Source organism: Capra hircus, chromosome 17, assembly GCF_001704415.2.
Source record: "Capra hircus breed San Clemente chromosome 17, ASM170441v1, whole genome shotgun sequence".
Classification (NCBI taxonomy): Eukaryota; Metazoa; Chordata; class Mammalia; order Artiodactyla; family Bovidae; genus Capra; species Capra hircus.
The window spans coordinates 15,981,472-15,995,105 of NC_030824.1; the positions used below are offsets into that span (position 1 = coordinate 15,981,472).

At 34.5% G+C, this 13,634-nt stretch overlaps 1 protein-coding gene across 9 annotated transcripts in view; it reads left to right on the forward strand.

The window, feature by feature from the left end:
* The window catches only part of ATXN2 (ataxin 2), a 100,835-nt gene that overhangs the window by 23,725 nt on the left and 63,476 nt on the right, over positions 1-13,634 (forward strand). For all 9 annotated transcript variants that reach the window (XM_018061239.1, XM_018061240.1, XM_018061244.1 and 6 more), the window contains exons 2-5: positions 6,165-6,201; positions 7,301-7,360; positions 7,833-7,904; positions 8,465-8,615. In XM_018061239.1, the coding sequence (XP_017916728.1) occupies positions 6,165-6,201; positions 7,301-7,360; positions 7,833-7,904; positions 8,465-8,615 (320 nt within the window). The remainder of the gene's footprint in view (positions 1-6,164; positions 6,202-7,300; positions 7,361-7,832; positions 7,905-8,464; positions 8,616-13,634) is intronic.

Here is a 13,634-nt window from a genome sequence, read left to right on the forward strand (position 1 = left end):
GTGACTTCCTGGAGGAGGCATCATTTTCTGGTCTGCACAAAAACACTGTGTTGTCAAATAGATGGCAGTTAGATGGGGAAAATGTAGAAACAGTAACAGATTTTATTTTCTTGGCTTCAGAATCACTATGGACAGTGACTGCAGCCATGAAGTTAACAAATGCTTGCTCCTTAGAAGAAAAGCTATGACAAACCTAGATAGCATAAAGAAGTGACATCTCTTTGCCAACAAAGGTCCTTATAGTCAGAGCTATGGTTTTTCTGAAGGTATGAATGTGAGAGTTGAACCGTAAAGAAGGCTGCGTGCCAAAGAATTGACACTTTGGAAGTATGGTGCAAGAGAAGATTCTTGAGAGTCCATTGGACAGCAGAGGGATCAAACCAGTCAGTCCTTAAGAAAATCAACCCTGAATATTCAATGAAAGGACTGATGCTGAAGCTCCAACACTCTGGCCATCTGATATGAACAGCTGACTTATTGTAAAAGATAGTGGTCCTGGGAAAGATTGAGGGCTGGAGAAAAGGGTGACAGAGAATGAGATTGTTGGATGGCATCACCAACTCAATGGACATGAGTTTGAGCAAACTTTGGGAGATAGTGAAGGACAGGGAAGCCTGGAGTGCTGCAGTCCATGGGGTCGCAAAGGATCAGAAATGACTTAGTGACTGAACAACCACCACCACCATATTGTCAGGTGATGGCCCTGAGTTAGTGGGCATATGATAGGTTCCCTATTAACTGTGACTATGATAGTTAACATAATGATTATGATAAATTTCAGTCTAGCAAAGAGAGCACTGTTTGATTGGATGACATAAATCTAAGAAAGATTTCTTGAAAAGGTAACATTTAAGGCTGGGCAAGTATTTTTTATTACAGAAATGTACAGACACTTTGGGCACTAAATTAGAAGTTAATAAATAGCTCATAGTTAATAATTTTTAAAAATTTGTTTGTAAATAAAAGTTACAGTTATACAAAGAATTCTTCTGTATTCTTCATCTGTATTCCTCAAGTAGCATCTCATTCCACTTTTTCGTTTTCTGTTGTTAAAATTAATGTATAAATATGTATTTGAGTGAGTGCAGTTGCTCAGTCGTGTCCAACTCTTTGTGACCCCGTGGACTGTAGCCCACCAGGCTCCTCTGCCCATGGGATTCTCCAGGCAAGAATACTGGAGTGGGTTGCCATTTCCTTCTCCAGGGGATCTCCCCGACCCAGGGATCGAACTCAGGTCTCCTGCATTGCAGGCAGACGCTTTAACCTCTGAGCCACTAGCGAAGCCAAAATATGTATTTAATGTAAAATTTAAATAATTTTATTAAACATGAGAGACATCGTGCCCCTTAGTTCTGAATACTTGAGTGTATATCCTAATAACAAGGATATTCTTAGAAAACTACAGTACAGTTGTCAAAATAAGGAAATTAATATTGGGCCAAATTATTATCTCTTGACCTTATTCAGATTGTACTAGTTGGTTTTGTATTATTCTTTACAGCTCCCCCGACCCCCTGCACTCCAAAAGAAAGCTGATCTAAGAACTAATCCAGGATTATATGTTACATTCAATTGTCATGCCTTGTTGGTCTCCTTTAATGTGGTATAGTTCCTTAGTCTTTCATGATTTGACAATTTGAGTATTACAGGTTATTTTGTGAAGTGTCTCTCCATTAGGGTTTGTCTTACTTAGATTTCCTCATGATTAGATTCAGATTATACACATTTTTGGCAAAGATATTGCAGAAGTGATACATGTATTCTCATTGCCTGAGAGGAGGTGCATGATGTATGTTTGTCTTGTTGCTCATACTGTTGACTTTGATCACTTGATGATGCTGGGTTCCTTTTCTATAAAGTTATTTTTCACTTTTATCATTAATCAGTATCTTGTGATGAGTTACTTTGTGACTTTGTAAATATCCTGTTTCTGTTGATACTTTATTAAACTAGCATCCATTGGTGATTTCAGCCTGAAACTGTTACTGCTGTGGTAGTTACTAAATAGTATCCAATTCCATCATTCCTTCCACATTTATTAGTTCGAATTCGGTTGTCAGGTTGATTGTATGACAAGGAGAATGGAACATGATACACACTTTCTAGGTGAAGGAGCAAGGTTCTGGATCAGGTTTGTACAGATAATTTCTGTTAAGAGTTCATCTCCATTGGCTATCAAATTCATAGATACAGAAGGGGCTGTGGGAAAGTTGGAATTGGAAGCAAATGCTTAATATGCATAGGTATAAATACATTGAAAATAAAAAGAAAAGACATAGCATGCAAACAAGAAAGCAAGAGTGGCTATACTAATATTAGACAACATAGATGTTAAACAAAAAGTTACTAAAAAGGGACTTTTTATAATCATAAAAAGGTCAATCCAACAGGAAGAAAAAAGAGTCATTCCTCCAGGACTCTGTGTACCCTTTTCACATGAAGTCCTGGAGGAATGACTCTTTCTTCTTCCTGTTGGATGTCTTATTTTTCGTGTTGTCAAGAGTCATTCATGTTATAGAATGCATCGGAACTTCATTTGAATAATATTCCATTGTATGGGTGATAGCATACTGTGTTTACCCATTTACCAGTGGACATTTGATTTTTTCCCACCTTGAACTGCCATACTATTTTCCACAATAGCTGCACAATTTTGCATTCCCACAAGCAGTGTACAAGGGTTTCAGTTTCTCCTTATTTTTGTCAACACTTGTTATTTTCTTGGTTTTGTGGGTTGTTTTTTTTGTTTTTTTGCTTGGTTATTTATAATAGTCATTGTAGTGGGAGTGAAGAGGTAGCTCATTGTGGTTTTCATTTGAATTTTCCTAGTTAATGGTGAGGTTTAGCATCTTTTCATGAGCTTATTGGCCAACGTATAAATTTCTTTGGAGACTTGTTTTTTGATGTAGAATTATAGGAGTTCTCTATGTAGTTTAGATATTAACCCCTTATGAGATATATGCAAGTATTTTTTATTATTCTGTGGATTCTCTTTTTATGCTGATACTGTTTTTTGTCCAAAAGTTTTTAATTTTGATGAAATCCTATATATATATATATATATTTTTAAATGTTGAATGCCTTTGATGTCACAGTTAATAAATTAATGCCAAATTTAAGGCCATAAAGATTTTCCCTTTTTTTTCCCTGAGAGTTTCATAGTTTTAGCTTTTAAATTTAGGTCTTTGGCTCATTTCTTAGTTCATTTTTATATATGGTGTAAGGTAAAGGTTCATCTTTTTTTGCATGTGAGTATCTAGTTTTTCCAGCATCACTTGTTAAAGAGATTTTCCATGAATGATCTTGATCCCCTTGTTAAAGATCAGTTGCCCATAAACATGAAGGTTTTTTTCTCTGCTCTCTATTCTATGCCATTGATTTTTATGGCTGTCCTTAATGCCAGTACCATACTATTTTTATTTCTTTAGTTATGTGATAAGTTTTGAAAATTACTTATATGGCTGGGGCTTTACAGTATTGTTTGTTTCTGCTGTAGAACATTGTGAATCAACTATAAGTGTACATATATTCCCTCCCTCTTGAATCTCCCTCCCACACCCCTAACCCCACCCCTCTAGGTTGTCACAGCACTGAGCCGAGCTCCCTGTGTTGTAGAGCAGCTTCCCACTGGCTATCTGTTTTACATGCAGGCAAATTCTTAACCACTGGACCACCAGGAAAATCTCTGTGATAAGTTTTGAAATTGGGAAGACACATTTTGCTTTTCATTTTGTGTGTCTTTAAATGTGTAATAATTTTTCCTGTGCATTGTTTTTTCTTGACATGCCAAAGTGTCATCTGTCTGGATGTAACTGACTTGTAACCTCGTGGTATAAGTTAATTTACTGTACTACCCAATAGTCTCTGTAAATTGGAAGATCTATACACTTGATTGAATGCAGACTCCCTTTGTGTCATGTCAGAAGACTTTTTTAACTTAAGGAAATTTTGAAAAGTAAAAAGAATGATATATCACTGTACCTGGCTTCAGCAGTTATCAACTCCTGCCAGTCTTGCTTCATTTTTAACCCTGTTTCCTCCCTACTATATTATTTTGAAGCAATATATGCTCTTTATTATTATTTTGTATATTTATATTTTGATTCACATTTTAACCTCATGTTCAATGAAAATTTAAAACCCTGGATATTATTGATTTGCTAAACCTGATCTGTTGCATTAATGCTTATATTAAGAACTAAAATATCTTGGTTGGGTTTTTTTTTTAAGATTCTTTTTTTTTTCTTTTCTATATGAAATATTAGAATGCTTGTCCTGAAATACCAAAGGAAAAAAAAACTAAAAGTCAACCATAATCTGAGTGGATTCAAAAAGAAAAAAACAAGAATGAATGTGGGCTTTTTATCGGGTTCAGAGAATGCTACTGTTGTTTGCTAACATCCCCTTTGGGTGTGCAGCCACCTGGTAGAGCAGTGGAAATCAGTAGTTTCTATGCTTTTATGCCACTATATACCACTGTGAGTCTTTGATTATTTTCCTATTGACCAGTTTGTTCTACTGAGTAAATTGGATTGTTCAACAGTTGCTCTCTATTAGTCAAAAATATAACTGTGTGTACTCAATTTTTTAAAAAAGTGTGATTTCTATCACGGAATTTTATGTTTTAAACTCTTGTAAGTAGCCTTGTGGGTACACTGCATAAATTTAAGGGCACTTAATTAGTGTCATTTGTTTAAATCTTTTAACTGTAGCATCTCAGCAACTACTAGGATAAGATAAAATGGTAATACTTAGACATTTTATAGCCTTTGACTACCGACTACAAATAAAGAGAAAACCATAATACATTTAGATGGCTTTTGAAAGATGCAGAGATTGGACTAGGCTTTATTGTCAAGTTAATTTTTTGTGATACAATTTCAGAGAAGGAGCATAACCTAGAAATGCAAAGTCTATACTTTGGGTCACCTGGTTTAAATATCTGCTCTATTGCTCATGAACTAGATGACTTTGGTCAAGACATTTAGCTACTGTTTCCATTTCCTCACCTGTGAGGTAGGGGTGAGAAATCTGACGTGGTGCTTACTATATACTGTCTGGTTTATAGTAAGTTTTATAAATGATGAATTATTGGTCAAATTCCTTAGACTTTAGGACTTTATCTGTGTTGTGCGAGAGGCAGAAATGATAAAAATGGAAGTAATCTCGGGTGATTTGGTCAAAGACATTATTTTCTAGATGGGAAAAGGTAGATGAAAGTTAGAAACAAAACCAGCTGACCTCAGAGTACTAGTATCAGTCCTGCTTTTCTGGGAATTTTCACCATTCATACTGCTAGGCTTTTTCGCTTGAATTGTGCTGCTTTGAATGTTTTTAAGTTTGTGGTTTTGAGTGTTGTGATTATTTTATTAGAATGAGATTCTAATACTGTTCCTCAAGAGTAATGTTTATGAGCTTATAACATTTTACTTTATTTAATTTTTTAGTCATAATAGAGGGGCTAATTTTTTCCATTGGAGCAAGCCTTACAGTATATTTTGTTCTCTAGATTTACTTGATAATAGACTCCACATTACTGGAAATCACTTGACAACTGACATAGGTGTACTGCATTGTTTCAGAGGGAGTGGTTTGGCAGGGAGAGTGGTTTGGTTTGCCATATAGATCCTAACAGGAGCACTTAGTATTTAAAGTGAAAATGCTTTGAATGATTTAACTTATTTTCAGATGTTTTTCTGCAGTTGTAAACACAGTACCTATTTTTAAGAGGTGAGGGGAAAATGGAGGTATCTTGATGTTATTAGTCAAGTATGTCAGTTAATTTGGGAATATAATCTGTATTTTGCTCCTGAGTAGTTTTTTATGACAAGAGTGATTGGTTAACTTTTGGAGAGGCGATTATTGTTTTTGGTATTGGTTATTTCTGTAAGTAGCTTGTTTTAATTTTTACTTTATTTACTTGATTTTGATTATGGTCACATTCTTTCCTCCTTCCTCCCTCCTCTGACCCATACCTGTTGCAGCCCTCTGAGCCTGGAAAGCACAGCAAGCGTCATGCTTAGGTAGCCCTTATACTTCACATTGGATGATCCTTCCCACAGATAGTGTATTTTTTTTGGATGGGATTATAAGGTATTTTAAATTTGAAAAAATATTTTAGCTTGCTTAGCTTGTTGAATTTCATAAATATTTAATCTTTTCAGAGGCCGAAACAGTAGCAAAGGACTGCCTCAATCCACGGTGAGTAATTTCAATGTTACTTGTTTGGAAAAACTGGTAACAGAAATGTGATTTCTAAATCCCACAGACGAAAAGCCAAGGCCCCCCCAAAATTGCCTTATATCTCAGATAACCTTTATAGATTAGTACTGCTTAGCATAAGATTATTAGGTATAACTTTTATGATGATGTGTTAAATGCAGAACTATTGTAAATAGTATTTTGATTTTTCATAATAATAACTCATTTGTTTTACAAATGACTAAAGGCAAATAAAAATCATTAATGAGATGAGTGGAACACTAGGACCACAGTTGGCAAAACTTTGGGGTTTTGATTTTGAAATAATGTGTTGTCTTTTATTTCTTTCATTTTTCTCCTTTGGAAAATGGTTTTAGATGTTGAAACTTTATCATTGAAGTTAAACTAGGTACAAAGACCTGAAGATGTAGGTTCCACAAAATGCAAGAAATAAATGCGAAGCTGTCACTAATTTTTGAGACTTTGCCTTTTTTATACATAGATTTTCTTTAGAATCAGGACACATACTTATGTGGTATGTAATAAGAAGTGATGTGGTTTATTAGACCTTAGAGCAATATCATTGATTGAGATGTATTAAGAGAAAAGATAATCAAGGGTCTTCTACAGAGGTTCACCCTCCACCTCTATTTATTTAATAAGGTATATTTAACCCTATTTAGTGTACAGTTCTTTGAGTTTTGATGTATACATTGTGTAACCACCACCACGGTCGAGATAATGGAACAGTCCTATTACTTCCAGAAATCCCTCATGCCACTTTGTAGTGATCCCTACTCTTAAGTCATTGATCTGTCTTCTGTTCTGTGACTTTGTCTTTCTTCATATATGGAAGTCCAATTTTGCTTTTTTTAAAAAATATCATAGATAGTTAGAATATTGTTAATTGACATGATTGATTTCACCTTTGAAAATTTATACATTGTAAGGAGGAAAAGATTACAGTAAACCAAGTCTTTCTTTTATGAGTATGAGGTATAAACCTAACTAAACATTTTGTAACAGAAGAAGTGTTAACTGTAATATATATACAGAGATAAATAATGAGTGCCAATAATGTTTTTTCTCAATATTACAGATTTCTTTTGATGGAATCTATGCAAATATGAGGATGGTTCATATTCTTACATCAGTTGTTGTAAGTTTTCAGAGTATTGGGGAGAAACTGCCTTGTGAGTGGAATAAAATAATTTCTTGAAGTTAAATGTGAATCAATGATAAAAGTAACATTTCTTAGATCATGTTTAATCAGGATGATGTAGAAAACAAATTAGAACTCAATTCAAGTCATTGTAACTCACTGTAAAAGCGATCTTGTTAAGTCTGCTGTGTACAAAATAATATTACTAGTTTATTGTCTTTAGTGCATTATTTTGTTATTTAATAGGCTAGAGTCAAAAATACTAAATTTCCCAGTTTAAACTTATACTGCAGACTGAGTAGGACCTCCTGAAGAATTTTGAGAATTAAGTGTATTGTTAATGTTTTAAAATTTTTTATTCTGTCAGTGATTACCTAATATATTGAATGAGCTATAAAAAGTAGAATGAAAGAAGTTATTTCCATGACTGCACAGCACACTGTTTCTTTGATTAATTATGTGTTTTTAGGGATCCAAATGTGAAGTACAAGTGAAAAATGGAGGTATATATGAAGGAGTTTTTAAAACATACAGTCCTAAGGTAATTTTTACTTTTTAAAAAAATAATGTAAAACCCCGAGAATCAGCAACTAGTGTGTATGTTTCCATGTGTCCATTAGTTTCTGATTTAGCAGTTTATAGTTATGAGACAATGTGTTTGTCACATTTTCATGCTTAGTACATTACCTTTAATGCACTTCTTAAAACCACTTTGAATGACTTTACTCTTTGGTTTCAAGTACTGATTACTTTATAGACAGATTTGTATAATCAGAACAACTTCTTGCTCTTTATGCTTATTAAAATATTTTGGCCTTTGCAAGCATTATGGACTAGAAGAGGGATCCTAGTGGTTTATTATTTTCCTCTTTACTACTGTTGTGCTTAAGTCAAACCATGGAAGCAAAGACCAACTTTTAGATGAGAGAATTTTTAAATTGGAATAATAGATCATATTACTGAGAAAACAGTATGATTATAAGGATCTCTTGAGATAATTTTTTACCAAAGGCATATAAGAAATAGTACCTTGATGTGCAAAGGAATTCCTGTTGTATTTTATTTTGTAAATGTTTAAAAATTTTTTTTTTTGATCCTTAGTGTGATCTGGTACTTGATGCTGCACATGAGAAAAGTACAGAATCCAGTTCGGGGCCAAAACGTGAAGAAATAATGGAGAGTATTTTGTTCAAGTGTTCAGACTTTGTTGTGGTGCAGTTTAAAGATATGGACTCCAGTTATGCAAGAAGAGGTGAGTTTTGATTTCCTAAATTTGCTTCATAGTTTATTAGATTTATTCAAGAAAAGATTCTACACTGATTGCAGAATTTTCCTTTTTCTCTTTTTATTTTTAAAAAGAAATAAGGCAAATGGGAATTTAAATGCACTTTTGCTGGAAAATATTTAAAACTTCAGAGGAATATTCCTTGGTACTTTGGGTAGGATAAATAATGAAGACTTGTATTCTATTAAAAACAAGTTTGTGAAGAATTTTCTGAAGTTTTACTGTCAATAGTGCTACTAATAGTACTCAACTAAAAATTTCTTGTTCTGTTTGACTTAAATGTTTAGCTTACATATTTTTAGTGTTTTAATGTTTATAAATAAGAAAATGTGGGAATTGCTGTCACTCATTTGGAGAGCATACTCTGCAACACTGAGTGTTCAATAACACATTGAAAGGCTCTCTCTCGGGCGATTTTGAAACTGGTTCTAAAATTCTTAAATGATTTTTTGTTGGGGAGGGCAGCGGTGGCATTCAAATTTTGTAGTCATCTCTGTTGCAGCTTATAACAATTTTTTATTTTCATCATTCAGTCTGTACCAACTGTTTTCACGGTTGCACTGATACTTCTACACTGTTATCTGGAAATTACAAGCCACCAGAAAGTTAAAGCCTTTCTCTTGGACCTCTTAATAAGGTTCTCAGCTTTAGTTATTTATAGATTGCTTTTTCAGAAACAAGCTGCTCTAGGTACTATGAAACTGCTTTTGCATTGTTGATGAAAGCACTGTGCTCTGATCTTGTATCTTCTTATATTGTGTCTTTGATTCACAACTCTGTCTAAGAGTCCTTCAGTGGCCCATAAAAGCAAACAAGTCTTTCTGGGTTTTTTGGCTGCTAACGCCATGGGGGATCTTAGTTGCCCAACACTGGAAGTGCAGAGTCCTAACCGTTGGACCACCAGGGAAGTACCAAGTCTTTTTTAGTAATTGCCTTTGGAGTTCATCTTATGCCTAGGAGCACAAAATTATTTATACTTAAACTATTGAAATATTTCACTGTTTTAAATTTAAAAATTGAATTGGATCGTAAGTCAAAAGGAAAAATAAAATTTTAGTTGAGTGTAGCACTTAGCACTGTGGGAAAAAAGTATTGGCCACAACGGCAACAGATGTCCGCTGATCTGTTGGGTACCAGGCCATTTAGCTCGAAGCCATTCATAACATGCTTTGTTATTATTCTTAAAGAGAATTGACATTTCCTGGTTTGAAAGGATAAATACTACTTGAAGGCATTTATGTCCCATTCACTGATCCTTGTAAAAGTTAGTCTTTAAATTTTTATAATTTTATTATTTTATTATGCCTTTATTTCTCAGGTAAATTGTGTTCATTGTACAAAGCCAAGAAAATCCAAATCAGAGCAATAGCTTTGATAGTGTTCAGTACATTGATTAGAGGATGCATGTATTTTACTATATACATAATAGTTTACTTGATGAGAACATTGAGTAGTGGAGTAATTTTAGGTATTTTATTTAAGGAGTGTAGGAGTTTAGTGAATTATACAATTGTGTCCAGTGTATAGGGTTCTGAAAATAGTATCAAGTCATGTGTTTAGGATTTCAGTTCTCTAAGTCCTGATTCTTAGCACTGTCCTGGCAGAAGTTGCATCTATAAAAGTATTGTTTTGGAGATTCTAATTCTATAGAGAAAACTTTAAGAATAATTAATTGGCATGATTTATTGTTGTTGTTCAGTTGCTAAGTCGTGTCCAACTCTTTGTGACCCCCATGGACTACAGCACGCCAGGCTTCCCTGTCTTTCACTATCTCCCTGAGTTTGCTCAGACTCATGTCAGTTGAGTCACTGATGCCATCCAACCATGTTATCCTCTGTCACCCCCTTCTCCTCTTGCCCTCAATATTTGCCAGTATCAGGGTCTTTTCCAGTGAGTCAGTTCTTTGATCAGGTGGCCAAAGTATTGGAGCTTCAGCATTAGTCCTTCCAATGAATATTGAGGGTTAATTTCCTTTAGGATTTACTGGTTGGATCTCCTTGCAGTCCAAGGGACTCTCAAGAGTCTTCTCCAACACCACAGTTCAAAAGCATCAATTCTTCAGCGCTCAGCCTTCTTCGTAGTCCAACTCTCAAATCCGTACATGACTACTGGGAAAACCTCAGCATTCACTATATAGACCTTTGTTGGCAAAGTGATGTCTTTGCTTTTTAATACACTGTCTAGTTTTGTCATAGCTGTTCTTCCAAGGAGCAAGTGTCTTTTTTTGTGGCTGCAGTCACTATCCACATGGATCTTGGAGCCCAAGAAAATGAAATCTGACACTATTTCCACATTTTCCCCATCTATTTGCCATGAAGTGATAGGACTGGATGCCATGATCTTACTTTTTTGAATGCTGGGTTTTAGGCCAGCTTTTTTGCTCTCCTCTTTCACTGTAATCAAGAGGTTCTTTAGTGCCTCTTCACTTTTCTGCCATTAAAGTGGTATCATCTGTGTATCTGAGGTTGTTGATATTTCTCCTGGCAATATTTTTCCAGCTTATGATTCATCCAGCCTGGCATTTCACATGATATACTCTGCATATAAGTTAAGTGATGATTTATTAATTATGAAAATTAAGTCATTTAGTACTGCTTTTAGATTAACATTATTTGTGTTAAACTCATACTCAGATTTCTAATCTCTGTAAGTAAAGGAAGGTAGGATGTAACCAGTGATTCTTAGTGTTGGTTTCACACTCTAATCACCCATGGGTTTAAAAAAAAAGTTTTCACTTTTGGAGATCATGATTTCATGATATTTAGCCTGGGTGAGGCTCTGAATGTTTGATTCTGAGGTGTAGTTGGGCATGTGAGCCATGAATTTCATGTGATAAGATCCTAGGAATGGCTGTGTTCTGGAGATCTTGAGGATTTGTACTCTTTCCTTACCTCACAGTGTCTCAGAATTGTACAGTATCTTGAAAAGTCCTAGTTGGTATCAGTTTGATACCACTTTTCTGCATTTTAAATGGGTAGATGGTTGAGGGTTTTTTGTTTTTTTTTTTAGAAATAATAGAAATGAATGAGTGATAAGAACAAAACTAGTATTACATTGTAGCTTCCTAGAAGAAGAGGGAGATTTATTTCCTTTGTGGGTTTTTATCTTGTAATAAATAGCACTGTCAAAATCTTAAATTGGCAATATATAACTAAAATTCAAGTGCCAATTCTATGTATTGGACTCTATGCTAAAGTATTTTATGTTCATTTTTTCATCTAATCATCATAGCTTCTTTCTGAAGTGGGTATGATTATTATCCACATGTTGTAGGTGAGGGAACTGAGACATGGATTTAATTAACTTGATGAAATGAGGACACAGACCCAAGTGCTATCTAACCCCAAGTCATATTCTTAAACATTGTCCTATAGTGACATAAATTGTGTGTGTAATTTATTGTTTAGCTGAGCTGAATCAGAATTAATCTGAATTTACCTTAAAGAATTTCTCCACAAACAAAACCGAGAGTGGGGGGAAAAAACCTCAGGCAGTATAAATATGCACATTATTATACTGTTTGAAAATTCTTTTCATTTTAAAATCTTTGCTTTTATTTTTGGGGAAACTTTTAAAATTAGTAAGATGTGTGTGGCTTTTAAGTTTTTAATGCTAACTACATTGATTTTAATAAGGTTTGAGTTGTCTTTCATACACATGTTCAAGTGAATAATAGGCCTAGCAGTAATTGATATCTTAGGGTATAGTGAATAAGTTTCATCTGATCTCTTGAATGTTGTATATATACCAGTTTGATTTATGGGCAAAAGGAAGAACAATTTTGATCTTGCAGGCTGTTCCTTTTGTACAAGCATAACTAGAAGAGACCATCAAATTATCACTGGAGAATTAGTGTGTGTTTTATGTGAATTCCATTGCAGACAGATCCTGGAATGCTCTCATTTTCCTCTTCTCATTTTGCATCTATTTTTAGCGCATTCAGTTGCCTTTGTATATGTCTACCTTGGAATTGGCATATTATTGCTACTTGATTTTTACATGGTTTTCCTGTCTTTCCAATATCCCTTTCTCATCTCTTTTTTCCCTCTTCTCGTCTTACAGTTCCTTTATTCTTTTTTTTTTCAAATTTAATACCCTAACTCAACTGTATTTTAGTTCTATGGCTTCTCTTCTACTTCCTTATTCCATTTTCATTTCCTTTGTACTGTTCTCAGCCTGTAGAACAGGAATCAGCAGACTTAAGGCTTATGGCCATATCAACTCATCAATAAATAATGTTTTATTGAAACACAGTTAGGCCTATTCACTCATGCATTGTCTCTGGCTGCTTTAATGCTGCAGTGATAAAGTTGAATAATTGTATTAGAGACTATATGACTTTGAAAACTAAAAAAAAAAATTACCATCTGCCCCTTTATAGGAAAAGTTTGCCAAGTCTAAAACCTAGATCATTTTCCCTACTGCATTTCAGCTGTTACAGTTATTCAGAAATACATATTGTACTGGCTTCAGCGAAATAAGACAATGTATTTTGTAGTAACACTCATCCTTTGACTCTCATCTAGTTCTGTGTAATTTCACATGATTTCTTATGTCAGGTTAGATTTAGTCTTAAGAATGACTTTTGCTTGCCAGCTCCTTTGTTACAATAAGTAAAAAATAATAAATGAGAAAATTGGTTATCTTGAATTCTTCTAATTACTATTCTGTATTCCTTTCTTACCCAAACTTCTTGACTCTGATTTTCTGCTGACTCTGCTTCCCATTGTTTTCTTTTTTTTTTTTAACCATTTATTTGGTTGTGTCCGATTTTGGTTGCAGCACATGGGCTCTTTCGTTGTGGTACATGGGCTTCTCTCTAGTTGGGGCATGTGGGCCCAGTAGTTGCAGTGTTTTGGGCTTAGTTGCCTGAAGCATGTGAAATCTTAGTTCCCTGACTAGGAATTAAACCTGGGCTACGGCAGTGAAAATGCCAAATCCTGACCACTGGACCACTAGGGAATTCCTGTGTTCTTTGCTCACTGT